Source organism: Electrona antarctica (genome assembly GCF_951216825.1).
Source record: "Electrona antarctica genome assembly, chromosome: 4".
Classification (NCBI taxonomy): Eukaryota; Metazoa; Chordata; class Actinopteri; order Myctophiformes; family Myctophidae; genus Electrona; species Electrona antarctica.
In genome coordinates, this window is record NC_136809.1 from 48,538,402 (window position 1) to 48,561,673 (window position 23,272).

Here is a 23,272-nt window from a genome sequence, read left to right on the forward strand (position 1 = left end):
AAGGTGCTGCCAGACGGTCAAAAGAGCTGCGCACGTTCTCGGCTGCGCGTAGCTTAAAGCTTGAGTTTTTAGACAGCTGGTGGATGGAAATTAAGCTCCACCTCCGCTGAATTCTTGCGCGACGGCCAGATTCCCGGAAACGCTCTCCTCCGCTCAAGTCTTCGGCGGAGGTGGAGCTTCTTTTCCATCCACCAGCTGTCTAAAAACTCAAGCTTTAAGCTGCGCGCAGCTTAAGAAGTGCGCAGCTTAAGAAAGTTTTGCGCTCAGGTGTGGAGACGGTGTCATAGAAGGTCGGATATTTGATATACAATACAAGCCATAGATACAAACTCATCAAGTTTCCCTGAATTATCATCTAGCATCCGGTTGGTGAACTTCAAAACAAAACTGCACCGAATAACTTATTTAATCAATATCACTGAATAACATTTGAGTAAAAAAGAAAAACTCTTATTTTGAAGTCGGTCCACAAGAAGTGAAACGCATACCTCGGCATGACTTGACGAGCGTGCTGAAACGATGTAACTTGACGGATCACACTCTAGCTGTGGTGGTGGAGCGGTGAAGAGACTAGAGAGAACTAAGGGGGGCGCTCGAGACACGTCTGTGAGCAAATCAACGCTTCAAGGGAAGGCACACATTACAAAGCGGTGAGTAACTAATTGCGCCGACAACCCGCTGCGTCTTTATCGTAGCCTACTCCAGTAGGCCTGCAGACAGCAGGGACGCAGATTATATGTTCATGATGGACTCGTACGTGTTGCCTTCAATGAATGCGGGTAGGTACAGTCGCACAAGCACAGACAGTCCGCCATTCCCCCATATATTTAACTATAAACAATCCTTTTCATGTTCTGTGCAAGGAGGGCCTTTCTTTTTTTTGCAGAGTAGTATTTCCCTGTCTCAAGTGCAGGCTTTTATATATACCTTGCAGCCGGAATAGCATGTTCTGCGCGCAGGCGGATAGGTGTGATGTGTGTGCAGGCGGCAGGCAGAGCATCAATGATACGTGATAGGCGTTGTTGTGCAAATTATTAAACCATATTCTGCAAAAAAAATATTGGGCATCCCCTCCATTTATAGAAAGGCATGTCAGAAAATGGCTTTGTTGTTGTGATAGCAATTGTGTTCATTTAGGAATGTATTGTATCTTTAATAATGCACCAAATGCGTAACAGATTTTTGCACTGGTAATATATCAAAGGCATACTTTTGAGTTCCGTAGAGGCTGCATCAGTTATTATTATCACCCCCCTTCTCTCTCACAGTGTCTCTCTCCTCTCTCTCACGCCCCCTCATTCACTCCTCTCTTGTCACCCAAGAAGCTGCTGCTTATTAGCCAAGAGCAGGAGATCAAGGCCACCATGTCGACACCGGACCCTCCCATGGGAGGCACTCCAAGACCGGGTCCTTCACCCGGTCGGGGGCCCTCCCCTGGTGCCATGTTGGGCCCCAGCCCTGGCCCTTCCTCTACAGGGTCCTCTCACAGTATGATGGGTCCTAGCCCTGGACCCCCACCGTCTGGAGGACACTCCCAGCCGGGACCCTCTGGATACAGCCAAGATAACATGCACCCGCTGCACAAAGTAAGGACGATCCTCCCACATTCCCTCTGAAGCCTTCTCAGTTTTCATATAGTGTTCTGTTGAGACACCACTATCATTCCTCCTATAACAGCTTGCTTTGGGGGATTCATTCAATAATTCAAATTACATCTTCCTATGAGAAATGCAGTAAATCCTGGAAGCATTATGAAAGCGCACAGCCATCAAATGTGGTGGGACTTACAGGCGTTAACACTATAGGGTTGCCCACCTGCCCCGTGGCAGGTAAATTACACTTTCGGGCAGGTGGAGTTTGCTTTCAGGTTACCCAACCGGACATGGCGGACAAGTGCTCGTTTGAGAGGGGACGCAACCGTCTAAACACAACACGAGATATCTGTCTAAACACCTGAACGTGGCCAGAACGATTATCTTCTGGTCTGTGGAATGTAAAATAAGAGCACTGTGTGCCTATAATGTGCTGTTTTCACTGTTGCTACACATACAATAGCAAGTGTGAACCCATAGTCATAATCATAGCTATGTAGGTACCGTATTTGGCATAAATTGCGGTATGACATTTTTTATCGCACAGCCCTAGAAAGTAAAAAAAAAATTGAAGAATTGAAGAATGGTAATTCAAAATTTACCTATCATTTTTAATTTCCATGCAAGTGGGCAAGACCTGCGGGCAAGTAGCACATGACCTGCACTTGCAAGTTGCGACCTTAGTGTCAACCCCTGGAACTACCAAATGCAAATTTTAAACATTTTGTCGCACAGTATCTTATGCATTCAGATTGCACTACACATCACATGTTTTCCTTTTCCCGTATATAGCCCATGGAGAGTATGCATGAGAAGAGCATGAGTGAGGAGGGGCGGTTCAGCCAGATGAAAGGCCTGTCCATGAGGCAGGGTGCACATAGTGGGATGGGTCCCCCGCCCAGCCCTCTTGATCAACACTCACAAGGTAGACGTTTGGTGCTTTGGTGGGTCAAGCTATGTTTCTATGTCAGTGGTTCTTCGATTTTTCAAAAATAGCAGATCTACAAGCTCGTAGCGCGCCACTCGGTGGCGCATTATGAGCTTGTAGATCTGCTATTTTTCAATAGCTAAAGCATAACATAATGCTAACACCAAAAGGGGTTCCCGCCCAAAATGGGTTAAGCCAGAGTTATACTCGGATGCGAAAATAGCCAACACTCACAAGGTAGACGTTTGGTGGTTTGGTGGGTCACTTATAAAACATTCCAGCATTGTGAAAGACTAAAACAAAATAATATATGTACAGTGAAGTGATGTCATGAACATAATTGGCCAATGGCCATGCTGTGGGCTTTGGTTGCTCACGGGGTGTGTGTGTGTGTGGGCCTCTACTGTTTTCACACACTTGCACAATATTCAGTAATAGACATAATAAAGGCTATGCGCATGACACCATCGTACCCGGAGGTTATGCGGGAACGCCTACGGAGTGGCAAAAAACAACCTTCTGGCCTTGACAGCCCATACATTCAAACAGAAAAGTCCTGGTTGTATTAAACAAGTATTTGTTTCATAAAAAGCCACCATGTTATGAGCTACTTTCTGTCTAGAACGTCCGTGCAGATGATTATTTTTCTTAAGTGTGAGAGTTTGGAAGCGCGCGTTTGCAATAACGCAACATCCTGCTGCCTCCTGCATTATGTGCAATATACTGTAGAAACAGGTGGTATACAGGAGCGTTGAGTATTTTCCAACGAGCGCTTCCAAACTCCAGCTGCTCAGTCTAGAAGATGAGTAGGCCGTGTCCCGGTGGATTTTATAGATAGAGCGTGTGCATACTCTATCTATAAAATCCACAATGTTACTTTAACTCTGAGACAGTAGAAAAAAGCTTTCGCACACCTAGAAATAAGGCGTATGAACAGGTGCGTAGGCCAGTGGACATCAATGATATGAAGAAGGTCCGGAGGGACCGAAACGTTGCCTTAATAAAAGTAAAACTCAGCAGATACTCAGTCTGCAGGCGTATCTTTCTTCTTATCAACTCTGAGACAGTAGAAATGTAACAAAATGGACCCACAATGGTCTATTTGGTTACACTTGTGCACTCACAGTTACAAATGGATAAATTAACACATTGAAGATTTTACTGTGTATGGTCGAGGCAGGTTGTGAAGCCTTTAATGACTGAGGAATGGTTCACTTCTTAGTGAATATAAACATAATTAGATTCTAAACATAATATGTTTGGATTCACTAAGAACCATTCATACATATTATGTATTCTCGATGTCAAACCAACCATATCATTCTACGTGCTTACTCCAACCATGCAGAAAGAGTAGTAGACAGACTCAATGTGTGTAGCAATGTCATAGTTGTTTTATTATCATATTGTGACGGGTGTGAACATGTAAATATGGTGAAGAATGCAGTGGCATTGCCACCATCAGTGCGTGGGCAGAACACCAACTCCTTTGGCTATAAAGTCGGATTTGGTTTTAATCCAAGGATGATCTGTTAGTTGTCTGAGTGAGTGTCTGTATGGGTGGAGTTCACCTCTCCCTGCTCACTGTCTGTCTGTCTGTCTGTCTGTCTGTCTGTCTGTCTGTCTGTCTGTCTGTCTGTCTGTCTGTCTGTCTGTCTGTCTGTCTGTCTGTCTGTCTGTCTGTCTGACTCCAGGTTACCACTCTCCATTGGGTGGAGGTTCTGACCACTCCAGCCCTGTCCCATCAAATGGTCCGCCCTCTGGGCCCCTAATGCCATCTTCTTCCTCGTCCTCCTCATCCTCCTCTTCCTCTGGGGGGCCTGGCCCTGGCCCGACGCCTCTCGATGGTTCCAGTGGAGACCCGCAGGCTCTGGGGGGTCCCGGCGTGAACCGACCCGGTCCTGCAGGCAGCGCTGGGCCCGGCCCCAGCCCCGGCCCCGGCCCCGGGCCCAATCTTGGGTCTCAGGGTGGCGGTCCCAGCAGCCTCGTGACGAGCCTGGGATCCGGTGGCCCCGGCGGCCCCGGGGGTCCCACCCCGTTCAACCAGAACCAGCTCCACCAGCTCAGGGCCCAGATCATGGCCTACAAGATGCTGGCCCGCGGGCAGCCCCTGCCGGACCACCTCCAGATGGCCGTCCAGGGGAAGAGGCCCATGCCTGGCATGCAGCAGCAGCCCATGCCCAGCCTGGCTCCTGGAGCTCCGGGCGCAGTGGGAGGGCCAGCAGGACCAGGTCCGATGGGCCCGGGGTACAGCAGAGCCCACGGTGAGGAAGACATTTTAAGCCAGAGTTATACTCAGATGCGAAAATATCCAACCTATGGACAAATTCAGAAACGGGTCTCATGGTCGCAGCAAACGTATTTCCTGTAGGCGGAGACGACATATCTGCGGAGTAAACAGCCAGCTCTTCTACATTGAATGGTAGAGTGACGTGATGTTAGTCTGCTCAACGTTGCTCTTTAACCTGCGTTTTACTAACACTAACTTTACAAAGGTGCCAAGAACATCAGGATGAACCTGTATAGTTTACGGCTGCTCCAACAGTAGTACTTTGGAGAGAAACGGAATGTCAAAAAAATTCACCGCAGTGTCTGATACCAGAGCCATAGAGTAATGGTTGAGACGAAGCAGTGAAAGGTCCTGAAAGATACATAACGTCAGTCTTACACAATACCAAATCTTTCGGTTGTATGAACACAAGGCTGCTGTACTTTATACATCATACTTTAAATGCTTAGTAGTTGAATGTTGAACGTCTCCGCCTACAGGAAATACATTTGCTGTGACCATGAGACCCGTTTCTGAATTTGTCTAGAAGCTTGGCTATTTTAGGCGTGCGACACCCACCTACAACTACAAGTATATATCAGCCTTTCGGAGGAATTAGACAGGGTGGAAGGTTTTCCTTCCCAGAGTATGATGTAAGAACAACATGGCCATTGTGTAATGATGGTTGACAATAAACATTCTGTTTCATATGTAGGGATGATGGGTCCCAACTTGCCTCCGCCTGGCCCAGCAGGAGTTCCAACAGGGATGCAGGGACAGAACCACAATGGACCACCAAAGTCCTGGCCTGAGGGTATGTGGTTTCCGTTTTGCAAAGATGTATTAGTCTGTATATATAGCAGCCGGTACAAATTAACCCATTTTGACCTGATATCAGATTCTAAAAATGTCTTCTACATCCTGACAGTTTTCTGAAAAAGATATGTTTCTATGTCAGTCGTTCTTCGATTTAAAAAAAATAGCAGACCTACAAGCTCGTAGCACGCCACTCTGTGGCGCGCTACGAGCTTGTAGATCTGCTATTTTTCAATAGCTAAAGCATAACATAATGCTAACACCAAAAGGGGTTCCCGCCCAAAATGGGTTAATTGAAATGCTTTGTTGGTTTCCGTTCTGTAGGTCCCATGATAAATGCTGCCGCCCCGTCCAACACGCCCCAGAAGCTGATCCCCCCTCAGCCCACCGGTCGCCCCTCTCCCGCTCCCCCCTCGGTGCCCCCGGCAGCCTCCCCGGTGATACCCCTGCAGACCCAGTCCCCCGGCCAGCCGTCGCAGCCCGTGCCCATGATGCCTCACCACGTCAAGCAGAACCGCATCACCCCCATTCAGAAGCCGTGCGGTCTGGACCCGGTGGAGATCCTACAGGAGAGGGAGTACAGGTATACTGAGAGAAACACTGATCATTTGTTCGTCCATGTCAATCGATTGATCATTCATTCATTGAGCAGCATTCATGGCAATGAAAACTCAAATGTTTTCATTGTAAATGTATACACATGAACCCTAGCATCCCTATTCTGGGCATGTCATTTGGCAATAATACTACAAGTTCTCTCAGCAAAGAGATTTGGCGTAGACCGTAGAGGGACAATAAGCCTATCTCACAGAATTTCCCCGCCCCCCTTAATACGCCCCCTTTCGGGGTTAGTGGTGATAGCGTGACGTCACTCCATAGACGCTACATGTTAACAAAGGTAATTTAAGAAGTCTACAACTTTTGTTTTCTCAAGGTAAGGTGTGTTCTATCTGTTCGAGCTGATTTACCATCTTGTTTGCTTCATAATAATATTGGTCTGTCACATTTTTACATTAGAAAATGTACTTAGATTCTCCAGAGAAAAAAACGTGTAAATGCCCATGTTAAAGTCACCACTATTTAGTGGGCGTGAAAAACGGGCTGTGAGATAGGCCTATTGGAGGGGGCGAAGTAGGGATCCCTGGGGCGCCCCGGTCAGTGAACTAGACACTCTAGGTCAGGGGTGGGCAACTGGCGGCCTGGGGGCCACATGCGGCCCCCACCTTCACTTAATGTGGCCCTCAGGTACATATCAGAATACTGATATATTATTGATTTCAGCTGTTACAATTGCACCACATGCAAACATGACCTGCTTTAATTACTTCAGTCTAAATTAGTGGCTCATTGCTCAACACAAGTATTTTTCAGGATTCCAATTCAGAAAGAGCAAAAAATTATTCAAGATTACAATTTGAATATAGCAAAAATAGCCGATTTTGAGCTTGTAGATGGGCAGTAATAGACAGTAATATATGGCCCTAGAGAGTGGAAATATAGTGGCCCTCTCCATCGTCAAAGTTGCCCACCCCTGCTCTAGGTGGTTAAAGCTAGCTCTCATACAAAGATGGTATGGTGTTTTAACATGGACATTCAAGTATAACTAGTCTGTGGCTGTCCCGTGGCTCTCTCAGGTTGCAGTCTCGTATCGGCCATCGTATTGCTGAACTGGAGAACCTGCCGGGGTCTCTGGCTGGTGACCTGCGCACTAAAGCAACAATCGAGCTCAAAGCCCTCCGACTGCTCAACTTCCAGAGACAGGTACCGTAAGGCCGCGCATCGCCAACATTTCACGTCCCATTGAATATCATTGCACCACACCATCACACCGTTGTAAGCTTGTAGATCAGTTATTTTGGCCACGCGACATGGTCGTACGGCGGAGCATGGAATTCCTCCCCACTACACCGGCCGGCTTTGACAGCTCAGCTGTGTTGATTGGTGAGACGGTGCCTCTGTAATAGAGTGCTGCTACTTTGAATCAACATAGACTATTTAATGTCTCGGTCAAATGAACTCTTCTATTTACAGGGAAAGTTGGAAACCGAAAGGAATAGCAAAACATTATTTTTATTTTAATAGTTAATTGCTTTGTTTGGTTGGTAACTGTTGTATAATCGCAATATTACATTATTGGCACTTCAGTTATGCTTGCGGAACTCACATCACCTCACCACATTTAACTACATCAACTTTTAAGATTATTGTCACATCACCACGTTTACTGGTGTAAAGGAGTGGGTGAAATTATGTGCGTGCATGTGCCTTCCTGCAGCTGCGCCAAGACGTGGTGGTGTGCATGCGTCGCGACACGGCCCTGGAGACCGCCTTGGATTCAAAGGCCTACAAGCGCAGTAAGCGCCAGTCCTTAAGAGAGGCCCGGATCACAGAGAAACTGGAGAAGCAGCAGAAGATTGAACAAGAGCGCAAACGCAGACAGAAACATCAGGTGAGCGACATCGCCGTGCACTTGCAAGTTAACAGGAAAAGTGTAAAGTGCACTACTTCTGAGGGACGAGAGACCATGAAGTGCTCTCCTCTCCTACTCTCCTACTCTCCCCTCCTCATGTCTATTGCTCTCACTCTTTATTTCAGGAGTATCTCAACTTCATTCTCGCGCATGCCAAAGACTTCAAGGAGTACCACCGCTCCATCACAGGCAAGATTCAGAAACTGACCAAATCGGTGGCCACGTACCACGCCAACACGGAGCGTGAGCAGAAGAAGGAGAATGAACGCATTGAGAAGGAGAGGATGAGGAGACTCATGGTAAGGGAAGAACTGTGAGCTCTAAGCTATTACACGCTGCGTAACTAGGTATAACCAGTAAGACGCCTGAGGGCAAGAAGCGAGCACTGGCCATATATGGAGCGTGTCTTGACTTTGAGTGTACACTGTACAGGGTGCGATGAGGTCAGATCAACATATGGAATGTCAGAACAGGTCAGCTCCATATATGGAGATCTAAGGGTGGCAGCGGGGGCAGTGTCTTGAATGTACAGGGTTTGATGAGGGCCCAGGTAGGTCCAGGCCCTTAATTTTCAGCCAGGGTGACGGCAGACTGCTGGGCGAGTGCTGTCACTTTGGCATGGGATCAACATTGACCAAGAAATGCACAATGAAAAACGGGTATGGACAAGGGTTCATGGCCATTTATGTAATTTTTGCCATCTGAAATGCTGAAAATAGCTTGTAGATCTGCTATTAGAGCGCAACCAAACATAAAATGGTTTCTCTTTTAGTCCCTCCCTAACATTTTAGTCTAGTTTTTATTTATTTTATTTATCTATCTTATCTTATCTTTAACTTATATTTAGTCTTAGTTTTAGTAATCATAGCTTAGTTTTTATTTTGTTTTGTCTGTGAAAAAAGGTACTTGACGAACATTTTTCGTCATAGTTTTAGTACAAATGGAACCAAATGGACCCTAACGGGACCTTAACGGGTCTATTTGGTTCCATTTGTACACTCTCAGAGTTAAATTAACATTGATTTTACAATATAAATTGGGTTTTTCAGAGATAGAAATGCCATTACATGGGGGTCCGTAGCCTAATGCATATCAGGGTGTCCGTAGGCCTGTTGCATATCAAACTGGGGGTCCTTGAAATTAAAATGGTTGAGAATCACTACAAGAGCCGTAAAAGTCTTCTCTTATACTCCCTGTTATATCTTTTCAAATGGGGGTCCATGGGCAATTTGGGGGTCCTTGACATGAAAAAAGTTTGAGAACCACTGAATTGTACGTGGCTTTGTGTGTTCCCACTAGGCTGAGGATGAGGAGGGATACCGTAAGCTGATCGACCAGAAGAAGGACAAGCGTCTGGCCTACCTGCTGCAGCAGACCGACGAGTACGTGGCCAACCTCACAGAGCTGGTCCGAGCGCACAAGGCCGTGCAGGCTCTCAAGGAGAAGAAGAAGAAGAAGAAGAAAAAGAAGAAGGTACGAGCGGGAGAGAGAATAATACTTTGATGTTTGTGGGCTTTGTTTCAAGTGAGAAGTGTGGGTTGCTTTTACAGTTATATAGTGCCAGATTTTGAGGCCTGATGCTGATCCTGATTTTGGAGAGTCTGACCTAGACCACCACAATTTAAGGTTCAATTGGTAATTAATCGGTTAAAACATCAGTAAAGTTTCCCTTTAAGAACATATTTATGTATGCAAACATACTTGTATAAAAATAAACTTTAAAAGTTATATTATTTGACAAGAACTTTTTTGCACAACAAGCAAACAAGAAACAAGTAATTATTAAATACACATACAGTACAAATTTGAAAAGGTTAATAATCGGATGGATGCATAAATTGCTGATTTCGTCAAAAAAATTAAATAACTTGCCTACTCAGGAACGATGCAAGTTGGGAATGTATGGCCCACCCGTTTATGCCAGTGGTTTTCAACCCTTTTCATATCAATGTCCATTATTAATTTGGCATTTGAGCCACGGACCACCATTTGATGAGACTTAGCCTCTCAGACCCAAAACGTTGAATAATGTGCTGTCATTGGATAAGACTTTGTCCACAATTCCATGCTGTATTGACCACAGGAGAGACAACAGGCAAACATTGATCAAAATAACAATTCGTCTACATACTCTAATTGTGTACTGTGTGACTTCTTGTAAATTAAGTAATGCAGATACTTTAACTCTTGAGAGCGTAAAATGTTACGCTCTCAAGAGTTAAAGATCTATAAGGATCCATTTGGTTACCAACTCTCCATCATTGAGCTGGGGACCACCTGGAACCCTCTCAAGGACCACTGGTGGTCTCCGGACCACTGGTTGAAAACCACTGACTTACTGGTTTATGCAATAAAGTTGTACTTGTTGTCAGAGTATAGCCCACTAGGGCTGAAACCAACACATGCTGTGTGGTTCCTGTACGTCTTCCTGGTTAGCTATATTTGATATACACAGATTAATAAGGAATAAGCAAAAGTCCTGATGCGACATTTCCATTGTGTCCAGCAGCTGGAGAATGCTGAGGGCCAGCCTCCTGCACTGGGGCCTGATGGAGAGGTGAGTAAATAAATACCATAGTAGTCTAGTCATAGTGCAACCTACAAACATCTCTCTGCCTGGGGACCATTTAGCAGTGGCGTGCACAGATAGTTCCCTGCCCTTTTGGCAATGTGCCCTTTTGGAAAAAAAAATACTTTTATTTTATTTTTGTTGTACAGTGTACAGTATGTGGACCATGGTGACATTGATCAATTCTTAATAAAAAGCTTCTAATATATTATTTAGTCCCCAGAATCTATAAATCCCACACTATTTAGGCAACCGGCCGGTTCCACGCGCTGCACAAGGTGCCCTTTTTTTTCCTTGAGCACATGCCCCTCTAAATGTCTGTGCACGCCCCTGCCATTTAGTCACACCTGTATACCCTGAGAGTACATTGGTCCTATATTGAAAGGAGGCTTGATTGTCTATTATGTCGCCTTCAAATAAAGCACAAACGTTTCATTGGGTTGCTGGTGAATTATGAACAGCTTCAGTGTCCCAACTGACCATGAATGACTCTGTTTCCACTACTAGAATGAAGTGAGAGATACTGTACATTCAAGTAGCTCGGGTCAAATGACACAGCATTTACTGTAAATGTCATTGGTGTTACATTTAAATGAGCCCTGTGGCTCAAACTGTTTGTAGCTTAGCTTTGTCTCTTTCTGTCTACAGAACTCCATTCAAATAGTACAACAGATACAACATATTTACATCAATTTAAACTGGGGTGGGGTCAGCTGTTCTATTCATTTTTGATTATTCATACAATTATTTATATCACGTGGAACTGTGACCACAGCAATTGAGTTACAATATACTACAACAACTAACTGTACTTTTTCATGATTATTCCTTCTTTTGTTATTTTCCTAGATGTACTGTATATCATTATGTTTAATTAATGCTATTACTACGACTACTTAGCCTCACATAGCCAGACTTACAGTATCTGCCTTTGCAATGCAAATTGCCCTGAGGCTAACTACTACTACTACTACTGTTGTCGTTCTTATTAATAATTTTGGGCGGGAACCCCTTTTGGTGTTAGCATTATGTTATGCTTTAGCTATTGAAAAATAGCAGATCTACAAGCTCGTAGCGCGCCACTGAGTTGCGCGCTACGAGCTTGTAGGTCTGCTATCTTTTTTAAATCGAAGAACGACTGACATAGAAACATAGCTTTTTCAGAAAACTGTCAGGATGTAGAAGACATTTTTAGAATCTGATCTCAGGTCAAAATGGGTTAATAATTTTGCTACAATGTCCGAGGAACCATAACTTTTTATTTTATTTTTGTATCTTATGTACTTGTACACAAGGCATCTCAACAAACACCTTGAACCTTGAACAATTATAGTGTATATCATCCAAAGATGGAATTGAAGGATTTTTTTGTATCAGCCAAGTGAGGCTATATCTCCTCACTTGGCTAATGATAACAATCTGACTCGAGCTCAGCCTAAGAGTGTATTAATCACATAGTCTTCTTTGACCATAGCCTTGTGTTGTGTCCGTCCAGCCTCTGGATGAGAGCAGCCAGATGAGTGACCTGCCGGTGAAGGTCATCCACGTGGACAGTGGTAACATTCTGTCAGGACTGGACGCTCCCAAAGCTGGACAGCTGGACACCTGGCTGGAGATGAACCCTGGGTGAGACACATTGCCACATGGTCTTAACCCATTTTGGGCGGGATCTACAAGCTCATAGCGCGCCACCGAGTGGCACGCTACGAGCTTGTAGATCTGCTATTTTTGAAAAATCGAAGAACGACTGACAGAAACAGCTTTTTCAGAAAACTGTCAGGATGTAGAAGACATTTTTAGAATCTGATCTCAGGAGAAAATGGGTTAAATAATGTGTTTATTTAACCACTTTCAATCTAACATCCCCGTTTTGGGGGAGTGTCGTTATCGGAGGATGTTTTGCAAAGATCTGAGAATTTTCCAAAATTAGTGAAATAGCCGAACTACTAGAAAAGTAGGCTTAAATTTGGGTCATGACCGAAAAACCAAGCTCGCAGATACAAGCGGACAAGGGTGGCTGGCATCAGTGAGAAGCTCAGTCATCTGTGAGAGACTCGGAGTAGAGCTGCTGTCCCTTTATGTAGAAAGGAGCCAGTTGAGGTGGCTTCAGGCACCTAGGAAGTAGGATGCCTCCTTGGCAGCTCCCTGTGGAGGGTTTTCAGCCGCAGGGCAGACCGAGGACCAGGTGGGGGGGATTATATGTCCATGTCCACACCGGCCTCAAAACCCCTCGGGAATCACCCAGTTCTGACTGGGTGATGTAGCCAGGGAAAGGGAAGTCTGGTCTGGTATTCTTTGCTGGAACTGCTACCTCCGGATAACCGGACGAACATGGATATTGTTGTCTCCACCAGGCCGAAGGCATGGGGAGAGAGTATGTTTTGCTCTCCGTCCGTGTGTGTGAGAGTCCGTGAGTGAGTGTGTGTGTGTGTCCGTCCGTCCGTCTGTTACCAGCTAATCTCTGGCACCGTTAACCTGGTTGGTGCAAATTTTGTGCGCACACACCCTGGATGCCAACGATGAACCTCTGTCCCAAATTTTCCAGAGCGGCCTGTTATAGCACCACCAGGAGGCCGACTTTTGTAAAACACATTTTTACTCCTCCAGATTCTGTCCAAAAATCGCGCAAATCGTTACACACTATCTCTATAGTCATGTGTTCAAGACGGTTCTGTCCGATAATTCATATTCCATCCTAATTGGTAATGGCACCCTTTAAAAATTGGTCTATTATAGCGCCACCAGGAGGCCACAACCTGACCTGCCCTTGTGGAGACCTGTGCCCCGAGGGGCACTTTATCTAGTTTAATGTATGTTTTTTGGGGAGGGCGCTTGCAGAATGCCATCAGCCTATGTACAGTAAAAAATCATAGGTGAAATGAAAGATGTTCCGGTCCTCACAAATAGAACGATACAATTCAGGTTGAAAATTGCTGAAGACGGCCCTTAACACTTTTGATTATGTACACATACACTATCCCTTCGCGTGTGTGTGTGTGTGTGTGTGTGTGTGTGTGTGTGTGTGTGTGTGTGTGTGTGTGTGTGTGTGTGTGTGTGTGTGTGTGTGTGTGTGTGTGTGTGTGTGTGTGTGTGTGTGTGTGTGTGTGTGTGTGTGTGTGTGTAGCTATGAGGTGGCTCCTCGTTCAGACAGTTCAGACAGTGAGGAAGAGGAGGAGGAGGAAGAGGTGAGTTGTGTTTTTGTTGTTGTTTGTCTCAAGCACCTTTGCATCTCAATCTCCCATTCTCTGCTCCATCGCCTGCTTTACACTTAGTTGTCTGCTGGTGTCACACACTGAAAAAAGCTGTGTGGTTGCTTAAAGGACCACTTCACCACTTTTCAACTTCTCTTCCTATAATTGGTCCTAACTAATGTTCATGATAAAATACCACAATTTCTTTCTACTCAGTCTATGTCTCATAGGAAGGCTGTGGGCAGTTCAGAAACCCGTCCACCAGTGACATCATCGATGGTGAATCCAAGCTAATAGAAACGGCAGGCTTTCTTTTCCTGAAAACTTGCAATGCAAAAGTTGAAGCCATCGTTCTCACTTTAATACAAATCTAAATATATTTTAAAACAAATCTTCCTAATGATGATCACTGGTGGACGGGTGTCTGAACTGCCCAAAGCTCTCCTATGAGACACAGACAGACAAAAAATGGTGGTGTTTTATCATGAACATTAGTGAGGACCAATTATATGAAGAGATGTTGAAAAGTGGTGAAGTGGTCCTTTAAGACAATTAGGAACCAAACCAAACATGATAACACATGATATATATATATATATATATATATATATATATATATATATATATATGACGTGCCTATAGCAGGTATTCATTTCAACAGAATGAACAGGAACGGAACATGCATCTCGTATCATTGTCGTATCGTTGTGCACAGACGTCAGCGGCTCTGCTACAGTATAGTCGATGGTCATCCTGGATATCAACATGCTTACGTATAGATGAGTGTTTCGCCACTGGGTCGAGCAGATAAGGTCATAATTCACGACGGTTGTGATCTTGTATAGAGTTCAGTGCGCGACTTAACGCGCAAACCGAGTATAAATCGGGGCATAAGATGTACGTTTTGACTGACACGCTGACGCTTCCCGTCACCTGCAAGGAGGAAGAGGAGGAGCCTCTGCTGCTGCCGCCAATAATGGCTCCAGCTCCAGTGGACGAGCCGAAGATAAAGATGCCAGACCCCGACAGCGCGGAGGCGTCCGACGTGAACGAGGTGGACGTACGCCACATCATAGAGTGAGTCCTCAAAAAAAGCCCAAGATAAATTAAAATAGCAGATCTACAAGCTCATAGCGCGGCACCGAGTGCCGCACTATGAGCTTGTAGGTCTGCTATTTTTGAAAAATCGTGAAAATGCGGCACAAATCTTTGAATATATTCTTTCAGAGCGAACGTTTTTAACTCAAACTTTTGCTTCTGAGGGGTTCCTGGAATAACATATTTTCAGATAGGGGTCGGTGGCCAATTACATATCATTTGTGGGGTCCTTGACATGAAATATTGAGCACCACTGATTTCAGAAAAGTGCAGTAACTACGAAAAATAATTGATACATGGCTTTAAATATGTTTCAACTGCTCAGCCAAATTAGATATTGGCATACAAGTGATATTACACCAATTCTATATCTGTTCTTGAGGTAATTGTTTATCCCCCAAAATCACAAGGGCTAATTTGACCTTTGGGATACGCAAATAAGTCTGTGTGTCCAAAAAACTTAGTTACTGCACTCATGCAGTCATCATGTGCTGAAGGGAAAGATGACGCATTACACACATTATTTGGGAGTGTATACAAGTGAGAGATGTCGTGGTGTGATCGGTCCACAGGCACGCTAAGCAGGATGTGGACGATGAGTACGGCAGCCATGCCTTTGCCGCCACTCTCCAGTCGTACTACTCGGTGGCCCACGCCGTCACAGAGAGGGTGGACAAGCAGTCCAGTCTGCTGATCAACGGTCTACTCAAACAGTACCAGGTATACTGTCTCTGTGTCACTGACACTGACGTGATGACATACAGGGGATTATTATTATTATTATTCCCGTGTGTGTGTGTTGTATTTGTGGTCCAAATAAATGGCAAATCAATCATTTGATGTCAAAGAGGACATACCGTGTACACACACACACACAATACGAATGGAGAAATGAACACTGAGAATCGTACATTGTGTTCCTCATTTCATATTACTGGTTACTGAATGATCTCTGTCTTGCATGGATGCATGGGATGGGCCCGCATCTTCAGGTGTGCAGGTTATGTTGTCATGTTTAGAGACGGGCTTGAACGGAACGGTGTCTCTTTCTCGGTCTCTCTTTGTCTCTCTTTGTCTCTGTCTGTCTGTCTGTCTGTCTGTCTGTCTGTCTGTCTGTCTGTCTGTCTGTCTGTCTGTCTGTCTGTCTGTCTGTCTAACTCTGTCTGTCTCTCTCTCTCTCTCTGTTGTGTGTGTGTGTGCGTGTCAGGTTAAAGGTCTAGAGTGGCTGGTGTCGCTGTACAACAACAACCTGAACGGCATCCTGGCCGATGAGATGGGTCTGGGGAAGACCATCCAGACCATCGCCCTCATCACGTACCTCATGGAGATGAAACGCCTCAACGGACCCTACCTCATCATCGTACCACTCTCGTGAGCTAAAACCTCATTTGTCAGCCCGAGGAATTCAGCCGGAGTGTGGTGGGAGACATTTTTTATTGCAGTTTGATCTCCTGTTTTTCGAGACTTTCTAGGCATATTTGCTATATAAACACATCAGGTACCACACACGGGCACAGATACACAACACACTCAGACATGCAGGAATAGCAAACCAACTTGGTTGTGCTTCCTGAATCGGCAATTATTCAGAAGAAATAGCGAATGACGGATTTGTTTTTTCTTTGATTGACAGAACTCTCTCCAACTGGGTGTATGAATTTGACAAGTGGGCGCCAACTGTTGTGAAAGTCTCCTACAAAGTGAGTGTTTGACCCAAATATGCCAACGTTTTTTAATTTACTGACTTAAGTTGTATGTATTATCCAGTGAGAATACCAGAGAACTACTGCAGAACCTGGAAGTGGATGTACAGTAGAATTGCACAAATGCATTATTCACTTATCTCAATGACTAATTATCGAATCAAATGACTTACTGGTTACCCACTTAACCACGTTTATAAAAAAATGTAATAGAGAGAAATGTTGGAAACGTTTGAAAGTGTTTCTTTGAAAGAAGGGGAAAATAGAAAATCTCTGAAAATGTTCCCCTATGTCTGAGAGACACCAGGGTTAATTAACCACTTAAACCCCAGCATATGTATCGTGTGCAGACATCTTGTAGATCTGCTGTTTTCTGCGAAGATATTTAATGTAGAGCAAAAACATGAAAGTCATTGGTATATAGAGAGCTCTGGGGGATTCCGGAAGGGGTCATCGCCATGTTGACTTGTGGTGAACAAAATTCCATTTTTGCCACGTCGGACATACAAAATGAGTGGACAATAATATTACTAGAAACAGAAGTCTGCCCTGAGTGAGTAACAGGTCTGTAACTATATATGAGAGTGTACAAAAGTTCCATTTGTACACTCAGAGTTATGGGGACATTGGCGGTCCTTGCAAATAAAACATACTAGGGCGTCTGTGGCTCATGAGGTAGAGCAGGTCGTCCAATGATCCCTGGGTCAGCGGTTCGAATCCAGGCTCCGATCCTGTCCACATGTCGAAGTGTCCTTGGGCAAGACACTGAACCCTACATTGCCTCCAATGAGTCGGTCGGTGCCAGCTTGCCACCATTGGTGTGTGAATGTGGGAAGTGAGGACGCTAGCATCGACTGTTCGCCGCTTCACCTCCCAATGTATGAATGAATGAACCATTGTAAAGCGCTTTGAGCACTTGGAAAAGCGCTATAAAAATGCAATTCATTATTCATTACTAGTGGACATATAGTGTGCCATAGTGTCGTAGTAAATCAGTGTCATACATATTCTGAAGAAAACCTGGAGACTTGACATTCAGTCATTGGTATTTTGATCAAAATAAGAACATTATAGTGGTATGTAAAACAGAGAATCAAAAATTTGCCACGGACAAGAACAAGTCTTTACCAGAGACATATTTGTCCGTGTATACGGACATATAGCTGAGCCCTGGACTCTGGTCAGCCATGTAGGGTTTAAGTGGTTAAGTGTGTTGTGTTCTTCTTTGCCGTCTCTCTCCTCAGGGTTCCCCTCAAGCCAGACGAGCCTTCGTCCCTCAGCTGCGTAGCGGCAAGTTCAACGTTCTGCTCACCACCTACGAGTACATCATCAAGGACAAGCAAATACTGGCCAAGGTGCAAGCGTACAGCTATAGGCACCTTCACACACATACTGCACAGTACACGCACACACACGCTTGTGCACGCGCACACGCACGCACGCACACACACCGCTTTCCCTAGCTGCTCCTTTTCTCTCTCGCACACATAAATACCTACATGCCTGTATTGCTTTTTTATAATATATGTTTTAATCATGTGTTCATTTCACCATGCTTATATGATGTTTTTTCATTTTATTGTGTCTGTCACAATGTTTTCAATTAATTGAATGCATTTTAAGTACATTTTGATGCCAATACTTTTGTACTTTTACTCAAGTTTACATTTTGCATTTCGGACTTTGACTTGTAACGGAGTAGTATATTGCAGTATTGATACTTTTACATTCAGGACGGAAACCCCTTTTGGGATTCTTGTTGCTATCTACAGTCTACAGCAGGGGTGGGCAACTTTCACAATGGAGAGGGCCACTATATTTCCACACTCGCTCCATAGGGCCACATTGCACATTACTGTCGTAGCAAAAAATAGCCGATCTACAAGTTCAAAACGCGTCGCAGTGCGACACGTTTTGAGCTTGTAGATCAGCTATTTGTTTTGCTATATTTGAATTGAAATCCTGAATAATCTTTTGCTATATTTTTTAATTGGAATCCTGAAAAGTAACCTTTTAATTTAATTTCAAATGCATTTAGTTATAGTTATGTTAACTTTATGAACTTAAATACAAATACATTGGACATTAAAAAGACAATAACATGTTAATACTAGTAAATTAATAATATATCAGTATTCTGATATTAACCTGTGGGCCGCATTAAGTGATGGTGCCGCCAGGCCGCCAGTTGCCCATATACAGTCTACGGTATATAGCAAAAATCGTCCTCAGTCCTAAAAGGGTTAACCCATTTTGGGCGGGAACCCCTTTTGGTGTTAGCATTATGTTATGCTTTAAGTAGCCTTGCCGAGCCATGAGGCCCATAGGGCAGGAGCCTATCTCCTGTTTCTGTAGCGTGAGGCAGCTTGATGTACAAGTACACTACCTGGACATGGCGCTAGTATGTCGCAGGGACTTACCCCCAATCCAACCCTTGATGTTGAGTGCCAAGCAGGGAGGCACTGGGTCCCATTTTTAGAGTCTTTGGTATGACCCGGCTGGGGATCGAACCCCGACCTCCCAGTCTCAGGGCGGACACTCTAACCACAAGGCCACTGAGTTATGCTTTAGCTATTTTTGAAAAATTGAAGAACGACTGAACGACATAGAAACATAGCTTTTTCAGAAAACTGTCATTTTCAAACAGACATTTTTAGAATCTGATCTCAGGTCAAAATGGGTTGAAGTAAAAACTTTTTAGTTCTTTTCCCCACCACTGACTGTCTCCCCTTCCTTCCTTCCACCCCAACCCGTCCAGATCCGCTGGAAGTACATGATTGTGGACGAGGGCCATCGCATGAAGAACCACCACTGCAAGCTGACCCAGATCCTCAACACCCACTACCTGGCCCCGCGCCGCGTGCTGCTGACGGGCACGCCTCTGCAGAACAAGCTGCCCGAGCTGTGGGCGCTGCTCAACTTCCTCCTGCCCACCATCTTCAAGAGCTGCATCACCTTCGAACAGTGGTTCAACGCCCCTTTTGCCATGACCGGAGAGAAGGTATGTACTGTATAAGAACACCGGTGAGGCCGCTTTCTGGGTCTATGTGGAACACACTACCACTGCACCTTAAAAGGGCGACCTCCCTTGATGTTTTTAAGAGCGAGTTGAAAACTTTGTTTAGATTTATCTTGTCTTCATATTCAATGGTCTGATACAATTTTCCTTACCATTTTCTATTTTTGTATTGCTATTTTTATTTGCTAATTTGTATATATTGTGTCTTGTATTGACCTGCTTTTTTGTTTTTCGGCATTCCGCTGCTTGTTATTTTTTATGTGAAGCACTTTGGGTTGCATTTTATGTATGAAAGGTGCTATATAAATTATTATTATTATTACTGTACTGTATGTATGAGTTGTTTTCATCGCAATTATTTAGCAATGCTTTACTTGTCTAACGAACCCATTTAGACCTGAGACCAGATTCTACAAAATGTCTTCAACTATTTCATGTCAAGGAGCCCCAAAATTATATGTAATTGGCCACTGACCCCATCTGAAAATATGTTGTTCCAGGGAACCCCCAGAAGCAATGATATGAGTTAAAAACTCTGAAAGAATATATATTCAAAGATTCAACTATTTTTCAAAAATAGCAGATCTACAAGCTTGTAGCGCGGCATGAGCTTGTAGATCTGCTATTTTTCAATAGCTAAAGTATAACATAATGCTTAAAACACCAAAAGGGGTTCCCGCCCTGAATGGGCTAATTCATTTCTTAGAATTCATTTCTTAGATTATAAGATCATTCATTGGTAGGACTGAACTGCTCAGTGCTGTACTGTAGGTAAGAGTGTAACTATGATTGAAGCTGAAAGAATCATTCAGTGCTTCATCTCCTTTTACAATGTTTTCATTTTTACCGCAACAGATTTTATTTGAACATTCATTAAGTTGTCACTGGCCTTGCTGAAAAATGAAAACATTCAGATTTAGTGTTGAATGGTAAATGGAGGGGGAGGATAGACCCCCTAGTGGAAAACCCTGGTCAATGAAGTGTATACACATACTAACTTGTACTTCCTACCCCTCGACCTCCATCCAGGTGGACCTGAATGAAGAAGAGACCATTCTGATTATCCGCCGTCTTCACAAAGTCCTGCGGCCCTTCCTGCTGCGCAGGCTGAAGAAGGAGGTGGAGGCTCAGCTTCCAGAGAAGGTTCGACTTGCTTGTGTCAACTCACAAACACCTGATGACAGTTTTGTTTTGTTTATTTTATTTTATTTTATACTTTAAGTCCTGCTTTCATTTTCTCTCTCTCTATCTCTCTTCATTGCTTTTCTTCAACCCATGTGTTGTTGTGTCTTTCTCTCTCTCAGGTGGAGTACGTGATCAAGTGTGACATGTCAGCTCTTCAGAGGGTTCTCTACAGACACATGCAGGCCAAGGGAGTCCTGCTGACAGACGGATCGGAGAAAGACAAGAAGGTGAGGACATGGACACATATGTACTAGTTACATTGTAAACGACATACTCTAGCATGCTGTGGATTAAAATACCATTTTATTCATTCAAATGACTTCCGAATTGAAGCTTTTAGTCAGTGTCTTTCGTTCTTTGCTTGCCCAAAATGTCTGAAGGCATTTATTCACCACTTACTATCTAAAACCTTTGGACATTTTTCAAAAGATGTTCAAGAATAGCTGTTCTACAACCTCACAATGCATTGTGAACTTGTAGATCTGCTGGGGGGGGGGGGGGGGGGTGTTCCTATAATGACACGCACAAATTAGGCGGTGCCAAGTGGTTACCTTATATGAGTGTCTGGACTTCCCATAGCATAAAGTTACGTTTACTAATAGGATGTAATACATACAGTATCACTATGCATGGTGTGACATCATGTCACGTATTGGATTCTACATTCTCTCTCTGTTCGGTATTGTTGTGTCGTGCGTGCGTGCGTGTGTGTGTGTGTCTTTGTTTGTGATGCTATGCGATGCAATACGATACAAATGCAACACAATACCGTATGTTATGTAATGCCGTGCATGTTTTGTGTTTCAGGGTAAAGGCGGCACCAAGACTCTGATGAATACCATTATGCAACTGAGGAAGATCTGTAACCACCCTTACATGTTCCAACCAATAGAGGTATCCTGCAGCCTGTAGATCTGTAACCACCCTTACATGTTCCAACAAATAGAGGTATCCTGCAGCCTGTAGATCTGTAACCACCCTTACATGTTCCAACAAATAGAGGTATCCTGCAGCCTGTAGATCTGTAACCACCCTTACATGTTCCAACAAATAGAGGTATCCTGCAGCCTGTAGATCTGTAACCACCCTTACATGTTCCAACAAATAGAGGTATCCTGCAGCCTGTAGATCTGTAACCACCCTTACATGTTCCAACAAATAGAGGTATCCTGCAGCCTGTAGATCTGTAACCACCCTTACATGTTCCAACAAATAGAGGTATCCTGCAGCCTGTAAGACGCAGCCAGCTGACAGTTTATCTACAAACTCACAACTTGTAGATCTGCTGTTTTTGGCATAAATCAGTATAAATCAGGCATTTCAGTGCCATCACGGCCCAACAAAATCAACTGTAGATTTAGTCGACTAAAATCGTATGGTATTTACTAGTCAACTAAAACTAAACTAAAACTAAAATAAGTAGGTTTGTAACGATACATTTTAACAGCGATGTGACACGTCTCACGAACACTTCAGAACCGTAGTTTTGAGTGACTGCATGTGTCAGTCATATTTTTTGCTAAACAATTTCATAAGCTATAGTTGTAATTACATCTACAGCAACATTATTTACTGTGTTACTCTGTTTCCGCAAGGCCAGCATGCCATCTAAAGGCACTTTAGCCAATTCAAATTGACCTAGAGGGTGGGTGGACGGACCGCGGTCACAAGCGTAACATGCAGACCTGTGTGAGGTGCACCGTTGCTCTGATCCGCATCAAACTTTGCACAAACACTGTTCAGGGGTCTGCCATCAAAATAGTCCCACCAGGGGCCACATGTTGACCCCAGGGGGGCACTTCATCATCATCATCATCATTTTTCAACCGCGGTCGAGATCATGGATTTCACAATGCCACGCCAGACTTTCCGGTCCTTCATTGCCATCCCCAGTTCCTGCTTACTGATGCATGTGTGATGTGTCCCTAGCGATGACATCAGGGAACGACAGTTTTCTACCTCTGGTCTGCTTTGAGGCAGGATTCCAGAGAAGAAGGGAAGATGTAACCTCATTGTCAGCTCTGTAGCAGTAGCCTCGGAAACCCAGACGTTTTTTTTCCAGGGAGAGAAAAAAAGTCTGGGTCCGAGTCCACTTCAATTCGGCATAGAGAGTAGTGCAAACATCTCTCACTCTCTGCTGATTTCTGATCGTCTGCACCTTTGTTAAATTGACACACACGCACACATGTACCAAGGGGCCAGTGAGGCTATTCAACGTTGAAGCTCTCCTCCCTAGTGGTAGGAGGAGGGACTACAGGCGGACCCGTGGATTCATGACCGGGAAACCCCGTGCAGCTGGGCTTTAACATTGAGCGCTCGGTTGCACTTCCGCATTTGACCACCAAAATTTGGTGGTCAAATGCGGAAGTAGACGTTCTGAGACGGTACTTCCGGCAGTCTTCCGGGTGCTTCAAAGGCCCCTGGGGGGCTAC

General features: G+C 44.5%; 1 protein-coding gene across 1 annotated transcript in view; it reads left to right on the plus strand.

Moving 5' to 3' along the window:
* Positions 1 to 1,364: 1,364 nt before the first annotated feature.
* smarca4b (SWI/SNF related BAF chromatin remodeling complex subunit ATPase 4b) overlaps positions 1,365 to 23,272 on the plus strand; it is a gene marked incomplete at its 5' end in the record, with an annotated part of 37,407 nt that continues 15,499 nt past the window's right edge. The window contains 21 exons of the mRNA XM_079499947.1: positions 1,365 to 1,586; positions 2,385 to 2,517; positions 4,215 to 4,784; positions 5,505 to 5,603; positions 5,930 to 6,188; positions 7,240 to 7,366; positions 7,881 to 8,054; positions 8,201 to 8,374; positions 9,375 to 9,548; positions 10,585 to 10,632; positions 12,140 to 12,270; positions 13,769 to 13,829; positions 14,776 to 14,912; positions 15,506 to 15,653; positions 16,141 to 16,304; positions 16,567 to 16,633; positions 17,881 to 17,991; positions 19,395 to 19,637; positions 20,685 to 20,798; positions 20,960 to 21,067; positions 21,648 to 21,734. Of these exons, the coding sequence (XP_079356073.1) occupies positions 1,365 to 1,586; positions 2,385 to 2,517; positions 4,215 to 4,784; positions 5,505 to 5,603; positions 5,930 to 6,188; positions 7,240 to 7,366; positions 7,881 to 8,054; positions 8,201 to 8,374; positions 9,375 to 9,548; positions 10,585 to 10,632; positions 12,140 to 12,270; positions 13,769 to 13,829; positions 14,776 to 14,912; positions 15,506 to 15,653; positions 16,141 to 16,304; positions 16,567 to 16,633; positions 17,881 to 17,991; positions 19,395 to 19,637; positions 20,685 to 20,798; positions 20,960 to 21,067; positions 21,648 to 21,734 (3,351 nt within the window). The remainder of the gene's footprint in view (positions 1,587 to 2,384; positions 2,518 to 4,214; positions 4,785 to 5,504; positions 5,604 to 5,929; positions 6,189 to 7,239; positions 7,367 to 7,880; positions 8,055 to 8,200; positions 8,375 to 9,374; positions 9,549 to 10,584; positions 10,633 to 12,139; positions 12,271 to 13,768; positions 13,830 to 14,775; positions 14,913 to 15,505; positions 15,654 to 16,140; positions 16,305 to 16,566; positions 16,634 to 17,880; positions 17,992 to 19,394; positions 19,638 to 20,684; positions 20,799 to 20,959; positions 21,068 to 21,647; positions 21,735 to 23,272) is intronic.